Source organism: Rana temporaria, chromosome 5 (assembly GCF_905171775.1).
Source record: "Rana temporaria chromosome 5, aRanTem1.1, whole genome shotgun sequence".
NCBI classification, from domain to species: domain Eukaryota; kingdom Metazoa; phylum Chordata; class Amphibia; order Anura; family Ranidae; genus Rana; species Rana temporaria.
In genome coordinates, this window is record NC_053493.1 from 292,107,305 (window position 1) to 292,119,413 (window position 12,109).

A 12,109-nucleotide genomic window follows, 5' to 3' on the forward strand; every position below is an offset into this window, starting at 1 on the left:
GGAGCACAGCAACACCCTTATCAATTTAGCCTATACTTCCTGGCTATAGTTGGTACCCAACTACTCCACAATTTAAAGGGAGACAGCTAATCAATGATAACCTAGGGCCTGCAGGTGCATGTACCAAACTGAAGAAGATAACAAATGCACTTCAATTTCATGCTAACTTAATCACTTCTGGGGCAGGGCAGGCACTTTTAGATTAAAGGTCTTATTGTTTTTACATTTCCATTTAATCCTTCTACTGATCTTTAAATATGAAATCTCTTTAAATCATGAAACCCAACTCTAGGAGGAAATAGTGTGTGCGCTGTTTCCTTTAAAGCAACAAAGTCTGCCCTTAACATTTTCAGACGCGATTCCACTTCTATCCTCTTACCAGCTAGCATTGGCGCTTTTGTGGTCCTACTGTGTCAATGCCATAACAAAAAAAAAAGACATTTTGTATTCTTGAAAAGCTACACAACCTCGTGTGAAATTCATGCTGAGATGGTTAGCGACCAGTTGAAGACAACAGCAACCATGGTCATTGGATGCATCTTTAAAAAATTGTAAAGTGTACCGTCAAGGAGAGGTCAATATCTACTCAACTGTGTGCACATAAAGAACTTTCCTTAGTCAGGTTGATATGTGACTAGGAGGTCAACAACCAGAAAGGAAAAATAACTTTGAAGTCAATCCCTAGAACAGAAAGCAAAGTAAACTTCATAGAGATTGCTACACTTCAAACATAATCTCCCCGTGAGAATGGATTATTCCTGTCAGAGTTGGATGAAAATATATAAGGTTAAGCAATTTCTACAGGAATTCTGCTATTACAAATGTAAATCAAAGTGTTATAAATATATGTGTACATGTGTTCAAATAAAAGCTTTATGATATAAACATGAAAAACATTTATATATAGACAATAATTTTCACAAAACTATAAATTAAGCATAACAACATTTGCTTATTGGTGTTGTTTAATGTACACATTAAATCTATTTTTTTTTTGTAAATCAAGGTTTCTCTAGGATGATCTTTGTAGGACTTTAGTAAAGTTCACATTCTAGTTTTCCAAAAAAACTCTAATGTATTTTTGAGTTTATGAGATGGATAACATAAGAGTATCCTTTTACAATTACACACGTGTGAATATAACTTTGAATTGTAATTTTCAGGAGCTGGGTTGCTTTAATAAAGTCACACACAATATTAACTTAGCTCAGTAAATGAAGTAAAGTTGTATTCACTCAGTCAAATACAAAGCAAAATCCTGTTGATACTTTTTTTTTTTTTACTTCATACACAGGATTTGGTATTTAACAAACACAGTTTCCCTTTATTTGACCATTTAAATGAGCATTCAATTTGTGAATATACTTTATTCTTCTCTATTATATTGTAGACAGTTTTCTTTATTAAAAGTTTGAAAAAGTGGATACGATAATTGAAAAATATAGTAAAGTTTCTTAAACACGTATGAAAAGCTTATAGTAAGTATACAACGTAGCTCAATTAAAAAATATTTTATTTATGCTAAGTTTTTTTTCCTCCATATTGTTTATGTTAATAAGTCTGTCTTTGTGATATTTTACATAGTTCCATAGTTCCGATGGACTATAAGAACATTTAGATTTGAAACACCTATTTATACATTAAGCCCAGTATGCTTAGCATATATAAAAAAGGCAAGGTAAAAACACCTGATACTCTCTGTTGTGTTGTGCTAGATGACAATATTGTATACTAAACAATTTTTTTCCATTAATTAAAGCTAATTATAAGGCAATCACAGATGCAACATCACTGTCACATGGATGGATATGTTCCCTTAGATCCAAAGTATATATATAGCTAAGTGTTTGATGGAAGAATTGTCTCAAACAGAGTAGCCCTGAATCAATCAACACGATTTCTCCTAGCTTTACTTCCTACTGCAAAAAGAGAAGGGGAATGGTTGTTTTGTTAATAGATGTACTGTATAATTCTCCAGACGTCCAGTGTCGTTTAATCCTTTGTTGCCCAATGGAACCAAATGGGGAAGTTTTGCCATAATGACATAAAGGGGTTGATTTAGTTAGGAAGTAAAGATTTTTCACATAGGAAAGGGATAGTTCACTGAGAAAATAAGATTAAGTGGCAACCAATTATCAAAATACATGCAACAATTATTTTTTTTCCTCCCTTGCTTGTGGTTGGGTTTTGACAGTTAAACACCTTAAAGGAATTGAAAAGGCAGACATTTTTTTTTATCTTAATGCATTCTATGCATTAGGATAAAAAACCTTCTGTGTGCAGCAGCCCTCCTCTAATACTTACCTGAGCTCCATCTCTGTCCAGCAATGTCCACGAGTCCATGGCCGTCCCTCCTGATTAGCTAAGACACATCAGTGGTGCCATTGGCTCCAGCGGCTGTCAATTAGTCAATCAGGAGAGATAGAGACGGGGCCAAACAGCAGCTCCGTGTCTGAATGGACACACGGAGCTACAGCTTGGCTCGGGGTGCCCCCATAGCAAGCTGCTTGCTGTGGGAGGCAGTTGATAAGAGGGAGGGGTCAGGAGCAGCGAAGAGGGACCCGAGAAGAGGAGGATCTGGGCTGCTCTGTGCAAAACTACTGCTCAGAGCTGGTAAGTATGACATGTTTGTTATTTTATTAGATTAAGAACCTAGGGCCAGATTCACATAGAATTGCCCTGGCGCAGCGTATCAGAGATACGCTACGCCGCCGTATCTTACCTGGCTCTAAGTCGAATCCAGGAAGATTTTGCGGCGTAAGTTACGGCGGCGTAGTGTATCTCTTGGCGTGTATTTCAAATTGGGCGGGTAGGGGGCGTGATTCATTTAAATGAAGCGCGTCCCCGCGCCGATTGAACTGCGCATGCTTCGTTTTGCTTAACTATACACCGGGAAAAGCCGACTAGCAACGACGTAAGAGAATGCGACGGCCGCGCGTACCTTTGTGGATCGACGGAAAAAGCTAATTAGCATACCCGACGCGGAACACAACGCAAACTCCACCCAGCGGGCGCTGAAGTATTGCACCTACGATCCGAAGGCGTACGAAGCCGTACGCCTGTCGGATCGAAGCACGAAGCCGTCGTATCTTGGTTTGAGGATTCAAACTAAAGATACGATGCGGCAAATTTGAAAGTACGCCGGTGTATCAGTAGATACGCCGGCGTACTTGCTCTGTGAATCTGGCCCCAAGTCTTTACAATCACCTTAAGCTCAGTGCACATTCACTTTGTGAGCATTCCTTGCTTTAATAAATCAACTCAAATGTATTGTGAATTATAATACTAACAATTACAGCCTACTTAAAAAATTGTTAAAAAAAGTCTGACTGTAATTTTGTCATTGTAAAGCCACCAATAATCATGTGGAACACACAGAAGGACTTCAGTATAAAGCTCATCAATATGTTTATTTTACTATCGTGTAGCATACCTTTTGTGGCTATCCTGACACAGTCAATCTTGGTTTCCTGTGGCAAAAACAGAAAAAAAACGTACTGCATGAAGAAGAGAAAAACGATTTTTTAGCTATTTTTTTTTTTTACATAAACTGATGCATGTTTCTTATATTTCATATGTTTAGTTCTAAATTGTATATAAAAACATTGCTGCCTCCACACCCCCTATGCAGAGTTTTGGTTGCTTAATTTACTTTTTTTGTGATATATTTTAAAATCACGTGTGTAACCTCATTACAGCCCACCTTTTATATTAGAGGGCCCATCAATATAACCCCCCTCTACCCCAAAAAATACTACATCAGTCCAGCTAAAGTATAACTAAAAGCACATATTTATTTTTTTACATTTTGGATAGAGTAGAGGATGAAACACTGGTCATTTTTTATCTGTGGCCTGTTTGGTGGATTTTCAAAGACCCAAAAGGAATTTGGAAGAAATGTCTCCAACGTAAGGAAAAATATTTTCTTAAAAAAAATTATACTGAAATAGAAGTTAAAAGAAAAATAAATAAATATAAAAATAAAGTTTTGGATTTCACCATAATTAGTGTCAAGAGGAAATGGCCAAATGTCCCCAGTCTTAGCACAGACATTAAGAACTTTGGATTTAGCAGACACACTGAGGTTGATTTGCTAAAACTGGAGAGTGCAAAATCTGGTGCAGCTCTGCATAGAAACCAATCAGCTTCCATTTTTTTTGCCAAAGCTTAATTGAACACACTGAAGTGGCTACCATGCACAGCTGCATCCTTCAGTTTAGCATATCCAGCCCACTGAGTACTCAGTTTTGAGTAAGTATTACCTCCAATGTATGTTTGCTATGAATTTATTCATTAGTATATACTAAACAGTATCTCACAAAAGTGAGTATACCCCTTACATTTTTGTAAATATTTTATTATATCTTTTCATGCGACTACACTGAAGAAATTATACTTTGCTACAATGGAAAGTAGTGAGTGTTCAGCTTGTATAACAGTGTAAACTGTGTAAATTTGCTGTCCCCTCAAAATAACTCAACACACATCCATTCATTTCTAAACGATATTTGTCCTTAGACGTGTTTACAATGTCTACACAAGCTTCATGGAAACATCAGTTTGTTTTGGGGGTACCACGGGTACTTCCCCCACACCAGCACTCTCATATGTAAGCTATATAACTAGAGAAAGCAGAGATTTTATTATTTTTGGACTTTTACAAAATTACTATTAAAAATCATATTATAGCGACACACGATCGGAATTTCCGATGGGATAATACTACGACGAGTTCAATGCTTCCGAGCATGCGTTGACTTGATTCTGAGCATGCATGTTTTTTTCTCCATCGGAGTTCCACACAGACGATCATAATTTCCGATAGAATTTTTTTCCATTGGAAAAAAATAAAACATGTTCTATTTCTAAACTCCAACGGAAAAAAGTCAGATGGGGCCCACGGTCAGAATATCCGATGAAAAAAATCCATCTGACTTTTTTCATCGGAAATTCCGATTGTGTGTACAAGGCATTAGCGTTTGTTACTGTCCAGATTACAAGTGTTCCTAATGAAATTTGCTACACTGCTGATAATCAACAGACTTCATATTTAATAAAATGTAAATATGGTAAATCTATCTATTTGAATATAACTAGGTACCCAACAGAAGTTAATGTTGTACCTTTGCTCTTGCATTTTATTAGATTTTTCTGTGGAGGAAACTCCAATGATAATTGTGATGTCAGAGAACATAAGTAAAACAGAATTGTTGGTGTTTTGGAATTAGCCGTTCTACAGAGACTGGCAGAAACATTTCCCAGCTGTCAGGAAACAGCCAGAGCTTATCAGGCTCTGTAAAGCTGGAATAGTCCTCACAAGCAATACCACATATAATTTGGTTCCGTGCTCATCTCAAACAACCAATTTGATTGCTAGATATATACAAGACTACAAGGTTATACCCCGGAGGTAGAAAAGTCAATAAAAAAGTGATAATGGCAGAAATCAGACCAAATGTTCAGTTTAATGTGCAGAAATTGCTGATGTATAAAAGCTAACTTTGCTCCTTCTAAGTTCCTTAATTTTTCAGATTAATGACAAGATCAGAAAATAAAGTATCCCTTGTAAACATACATAATAAATAGTTACTAATGCTAAAAATATGATGGAACACAAGTAAACTAATCAGACATTTACTTGCATTATGTATGCAATAGACAAATGACATTGTTTTACTTGACTCGGCTGCTGTGGTCTACAGTACAGTTCTCCTCCTTAGACAAAGCTATTACACTATTTTTACTCCAAACCTCAAATAATGGATTTGACATCAAATTTTGCATGGGTTTATAGCTAAGGGACATTTCACATTTGCCAGATTGCCAAGCTCAGCTATTTCTCGTGAATTCCCTGTTTATTGTACCTTAGTGTTATACTGTTAGCAACTAAAGGGTAACCTGTGAGTGGTTTGGGACAGCTCTGAGTAGCTATAAAAAGCATTTTTCTTTTTTTTTATTCCTCTTAGATATTTCTATTTTAAAACTGATGAGTGGAATTTATCAGCTGCCTTACCCCATTTGCTCTGCTGGCAGCTTGGTAGTAGATACTGTAGCTTTTCTGTGGGAGGAGAGGAGTATTCCAATATCCATTATAGGTTTTGTTGTCACCGACTGTGAAGAGCATGATAGAAGACAAGAGGTTGGGTAGAAATTCAGCAGCAATATAGTATGGTGAATTCAGCATTGTGGAATTCTGAAAATGTATAGGAGCAGGATAACACTTTAACATTTCTGATGTCTTCCGGGAGCGTCGAGATTTTTCTTCTTCAACAATAATCTGGTAGACACTGGAAAAGAAGAAGTGTTGATAAAGAAAAATGAATCATCAATTTAAGTATTTCCTCTATAACTCATTCAGCTAGAGAAATCTAAACAGATACAGTATGGCAATGTACCAACACTTTTTTCAAATGTCAATAACCAAGGAAATTAGTTACTTAAGCTCATCTGGAATGATCTCAGATTTGTTTGGAATTGCTTTAGACAGTAACTGGCCATTGGGAAATTTCTAAAGCCTAGTACACACGAGCCGAATGTCGGGCGGCAATGGTCGACATTTGGCCTGTGTGTACTGCAGCTGCTCCAACAGAAGCTGGCCATCCGAGCTGAAGATTTTTTTTTTTGTTCAGCCCGCTGGGTTAAACGAAAAAAACAAAACAAAAAAACATTAGTGTATACATTGTATCTAGATTTACCTTTTTTTATTTTAAAGCAAATCAGTTCACCATTCACCAGTCTAGTAATCTCAGTCAGCATCAGTTTGTGAGGACTATGTGGTCACACAAGGAACAATGGCCAGCCACTAGCTGAAAGTGCCCACTCCCAAGATGCCCCCCCCATATAAATCTATAAATCAGCTAGTAGTTCTTTTTGCTAATTTATGTGGGACAGCTGTGAGTTGCTGCCTCACCAGTTTAGCTTAAAGTGGATGTAAACCCTCCATACACCCAGTGAACTGAACAGCCTCAGATGATACATAGTGATGAACCAAATCTCCCTACATAGGTTTTACATGTATATCTGCTGTCTTCACATTTATATACTGTTTAGATAGTTCAGATTGTGTTAGGAGATTTTCTCTTCCTGTTTAACACAGAGTGTGATGTCTGGGCATACAGTCAAGATTAATGACTGGAGGAAAGGCACACACCCTCTCTCATCACAGGCAGAGACTAACAGGTGTTTTGTAATAGGGCCTTCTCCCTGCTAATCTATTTTAGCAACCTCCCCTGACAGAAGATTCAGGCTGCTTTTGCTAAAGTGTCAGAGAATTTGTCAGGAGTTATCAGACTGATAACAGAGGAAAGGCTTAGCTCATTTATCTCATTAAAAAGAGATAACAAAATACTGCAGATATATGTGCCCAGCACAAATTTCATGAATCGGGTTTACATCCACTTTAAGATATAGGGCCAGATCCAGAGAGAGAGTATGCCGGCGTATCTACTGATACGCCAGCGTACTTTCAAATTACCCGTGTCGTATCTTTAGTTTAAATCCTCAAACCAATATACGACAGCATCTGGGTTCGATCTGACAGGCATACGGCTTCGTATGCCTTCGAATCGTAGATGCAATACTTCGGCGTCCGCTGGGTGGAGTTTGCGTCGTTTTCCGCGTCGGGTATGCAAATTAGCTTTTTCCGACAATCCACGAACGTCGCATTCTCTTACGTCGTCTCTAGTCGGATTTTTCCGGCGTATAGTTAAAGCTGGTATTTTGCGGCGTATAGTTAGATTTGCCATGTTAAGTATGGCCGTCGTTCCAGCGTCGAAATTTGAATTTTTTCCTTTTTTTGCGTAAGTCGTTCGTGAATCAGGATGGACGTAAGTCACGTCTAAGTTTAAAAAATGACGTTGTTGCAACGTCATTTTGCGCAAGGCACGGCGAGAAATTTCGAAACGGAGCATGCGCAGTTCATTCGGCGGGGGGACGCGCTTCATTTAAATGAATCACGCCCCCTAATCGCCGATTTGAATTCCGCCGCCAGAAATACACTACGCCGCCGTAACTTACGGCGCAAAATCTTTGAGGATTTGAAAGAACGCCAGGTAAGGTACGTCGGCGTAGCGTATCTCTGGATCTGGCCCATAGTTTGTAACTGCATTCCATCCCATTCAAGAGGCAATTTAGATCATAAAAGAATAAGAAATTCACAGTTCTAACCACTGATTGGTCACCAGAGCTGTCTATCAAAAGTTTACATCTGTCTGGTCATATATTGGCATAGGAGATATCTATGAACTGTATTTTTGTATTCTTCTTTCTTGGCTGAGAAATGTGGGGCGGTGGCACTGGTGTAATCACCAAATTTTTTCTAGGTGCCATGTACCTTTAGTAAATTATTCTCTAATCAATACATTTTATTGAAATAGTTTTTTGCTACAGTAAAACACACATCACTTAACTTTCAGGTGTACATAAAGTGGTTAATTTAGTAAGAGTAGTGAATGTTCTCATGGTTTAGTGAATAAGATAAAGCTGAGATAAATTGAGATATATTTTCAAAAATCCCATTTTGAATACCCAATAATATGCAAGGGAAATAAAAAAATATATAACATAGCATTTCCTTTTTCACTGAGCTAAGAGAGCATTCTCTTTGTAAAATTAAAATTCTCTATTTCTTTGATAAAACAAACCCATAAGTGGCTTAACTGGCATATCATACTCACCACCCATCAGAAAAATCTGAATGGTCTGATTAAATACATAATTTGTAAGGTTTCTTTTAAATAGCAACAGCTCATGTCATTGGCTAAGTTCATTTACAGATTAGATTTTCATGAAACCAATGAATAACAATAAAACATTATGGTTATGCTCTCTAAATTAGTTCACCTGCATTCCAGAGAAAACAAATGTACCAGCTAATTCACCAACTAAACACATACAATTGAGTTAATCCACATGCTAACAATGCAGCTGATCAGAACTTTAACATAAAACATTAGGCAAAGCTTAGAGTAATGAAAAACCTCTCAAAACAAAATCATTCTCATTACAAACTTAACGAACTTCAAGCACTGCTTGAATTAATAAGACTGGCTATCTATAAAATAAGAACATAAAGTGAAACGGTAAATGTGACACTCAGTGAATCAATGTAAGCTACCTAAGCACAAAGTTTAAGTCCCTTTGGAAAAATACAATTTGGGAGGCTGGGTGCAGAGGTTCAGAAAGGAAAAAAGACCATCTAGAAACGGCAGATTCTAGATCTATTCTTGCCTCCCTATTACATCATTATATATCATATAAGATTTTTTTTTTTAAAGGAAGCTTTATCCTTTGGTGTAGATTTGCTATCAATGCAATCCTTATGAGCCATGTTATATGGTATAAGAGACCAAGGTAAAATTACAAATAACAACATCCTACCTTACAATCCGGTTCACTCAAGGTTGAATCACTAGATAGCTACTGATAACCCAATCTTAAAGTGTATATCACTTTTGCTGCCAAAATCGAATAATACATGTTTATATTTAGTACATATTCTCATTCACATAGCTGAACTTGAAAAAAGTAAAAAAATTGCTAGATTCTGGAAAATTTTAACACTGTAAAATCATATAGTTTTGTTTTTTGTTTATGAGAGGGCTGGGTGGCTGTGGTTGCCATAGATAACCCTGTCTATACTGTGCAGGCAGATATTAAAGTACATTTTTGCTGCCTAATTGGGATAACATCTACTTTATATTTGTTACATTATCCCATTAATATAGCATAATTTAAAACAATTAAAAAAATGCTGATTATCCTTTCAAGTGCTTTTTAGCTTGCTTAAGCATTTTTACACGCTCTCTCAGTTTTGTAATGTTTGAAAGGGGGATGTGGAGTAACGTTTAACATAATTAACTCTGTTTATAAGGTGTTTGAAGTTCTTCATTATCAGTAGACAAAATTAAACCAATAGGCTCCAAATTGACTTTTTAGGCACCACAAAATGCATAGTGATCTAAAAATACATATTTTTTTTATACAAAAAAAATTAAATGACAGACAAAGTGAAGTTTAAAAATTCCAAGCATCATATGCTAGTAACACTACCACATAAACATCACCATAGCCATTTATAGGCCAAAATGTAACTTGGCATGAGGTTTGTACAAATGCAGTCATCAATATTTAGGTAGGCCTGGTGTTGGTTGATGTAGAGGATAGAGAAGCTCGGAGCTCTACATGTTTCACGCTGACGTGCTTCTTCAGGAACTGAAAGTAAGTATTGTAGTCAATAATCAACTGCCAAGAGTTGCCCTGGTATGTAAAAATGTAAGTTAGAATGTGTACCAGAAAAAATTCAATGGGAAAAGGGGTCCATAATTATGAGCAGAAGGGTAGTAGAGCAACAAGGGGATACCCAGCAGGGGGATTCTTAAGGAGGAATAAGGCTCATAAGGGTAAGCTAAGGACCCCAAATATGACTGTGTAGTGACCTACACCCCTATAAACAGCATTCGGGCTGCCACACTGTAAGGCCAAAAGTAAAACACTGGTTCAGCAGTGTGTATAGCAAGCTCGCCAGCGTCCGTGTACACAGATGGCATTATCAGTTATCGTTCTTAGTAGTAAAGTATGTTTGAACACTGTCTGTTGAAACAAAGTGTTAACAGTTTAGAAACTGGCCTTCTGCAATATATGTTAATGAGGTATAGCTCAGTCTGTGTGGGGACAAAGGGCCAGATCCACAGGCAGGCGGCGCAACTTAACTTTTCCCATTTAAATTACACCGCCGCAAATTTCCCAAGTTAGTGCCCGATCCACAAAGCACTTACCTGGAAATTTGCAGCGGTGTAACTTAAATCCGTCCGGCGCAAGGCGTGCTCAATCTAATGGGGCGAGTCCCATTTAAATTAGGCGCGCTCCCGTGCCGGACGTACTGCGCATGCTCCCGACGCGATTTTCCCGGCGTGCTTTGCGCAAAATTACGTTACGCCGAGTTTTGTGAATCGCGCCGGGTAAAAAAAGTTGCGTCGGGAAAAAAAAGAGATGCGGCGGGAAAAAAAAAAAAAAAAAAAAAAATTGACAGCGTCGCGGGAAAGAAGGGTCTACTTTTACATGGTGTACTAACTTTACACTTTGTAAAAGTAGCCCTAATTTTGCGTTTGCAAACTAACAGCTTACGGAGACTTCACAAAGGGAAACCGCTTTGTGGATCTCCGTAAGTGCTAATTTGAATACCGGACACGGAATTTCGATGAGAAATGCCCCCAGCGGCGGCCGAGGTACTGCATCCTAAGATCCGACAGTGTAAAACTATTACACCTGCCGGATCTTAGGAATATCTATGCGTAACTGATTCTGTGAATCAGGCGCATAGATAGAAACAGGGATACGACGGCGTATCAGTAGATACGCCGGCGTATCCCTTTTGTGGATCTGTCCCAAAGATACTGTGAAACTGTTCAGAAATTCTTAGATTCAGCCATTACACCTTCTCCTTAAAAACATCTAAAAGATAATAAATATTTAAAAAGTAGGTATGCTGTGTGAATGGAAACACATAAACATTTAGTCAAATTTTCTTAAATTTGACTGCACACCTAGAAATAAACTTTGATTGTTAATTGGATGTTAATGCTGTCTGTCCTAAGAAAGGCTTAACTCTTTAGAAACTGGTCTTGTTTGCATTTAATTTTAATGATCGGAAACCCAGTCTGTCCAATGTTAATGATCGAAAAAGGTAAGAAATAATAATAATCAACTTTTTGTGGCATGCTGTGTGAATGGGAATGCATAACAAACACACAGAGTGCTTTTTTTAAAATTTGACTGCAAAAATAGAAATACACTTTAATTCCAAATAAGTATTTAAATTACAGAAGGTCAAATCCAATGTGGATTACTTTCACTGTGTACATTAGCATAATAGTGACACCCATAACAATTTTAATATATGCTTTAGCTCTTCTGTGAACAGTCAAATTTTACAGCTGAGATGTTACTCGTGGTAATAATCTAAATAATTGCTGGGTGAGCCTAATGTGTCTCATTTACATTGACATCTTCAATTATATGTGTTTAGCGATTTGAGAAAATTTGGTTACAGAGCACAGTACAAGGCTGAAGGGGGTCACAAGTACACATGCCTAGGAATTCAAAAACTTTG

The 12,109-nt window shown here is 37.4% G+C and overlaps 1 protein-coding gene across 13 annotated transcripts in view; it reads right to left on the reverse strand.

Moving 5' to 3' along the window:
• PTPRM (protein tyrosine phosphatase receptor type M) overlaps positions 1-12,109 on the reverse strand; it is a 916,041-nt gene that overhangs the window by 347,208 nt on the left and 556,724 nt on the right. For all 13 annotated transcript variants that reach the window (XM_040353983.1, XM_040353984.1, XM_040353987.1 and 10 more), the window contains 2 exons: positions 6,014-6,287; positions 3,434-3,470 (listed from right to left, as the gene is read on the reverse strand). In XM_040353983.1, the coding sequence (XP_040209917.1) occupies positions 3,434-3,470; positions 6,014-6,287 (311 nt within the window). The remainder of the gene's footprint in view (positions 1-3,433; positions 3,471-6,013; positions 6,288-12,109) is intronic.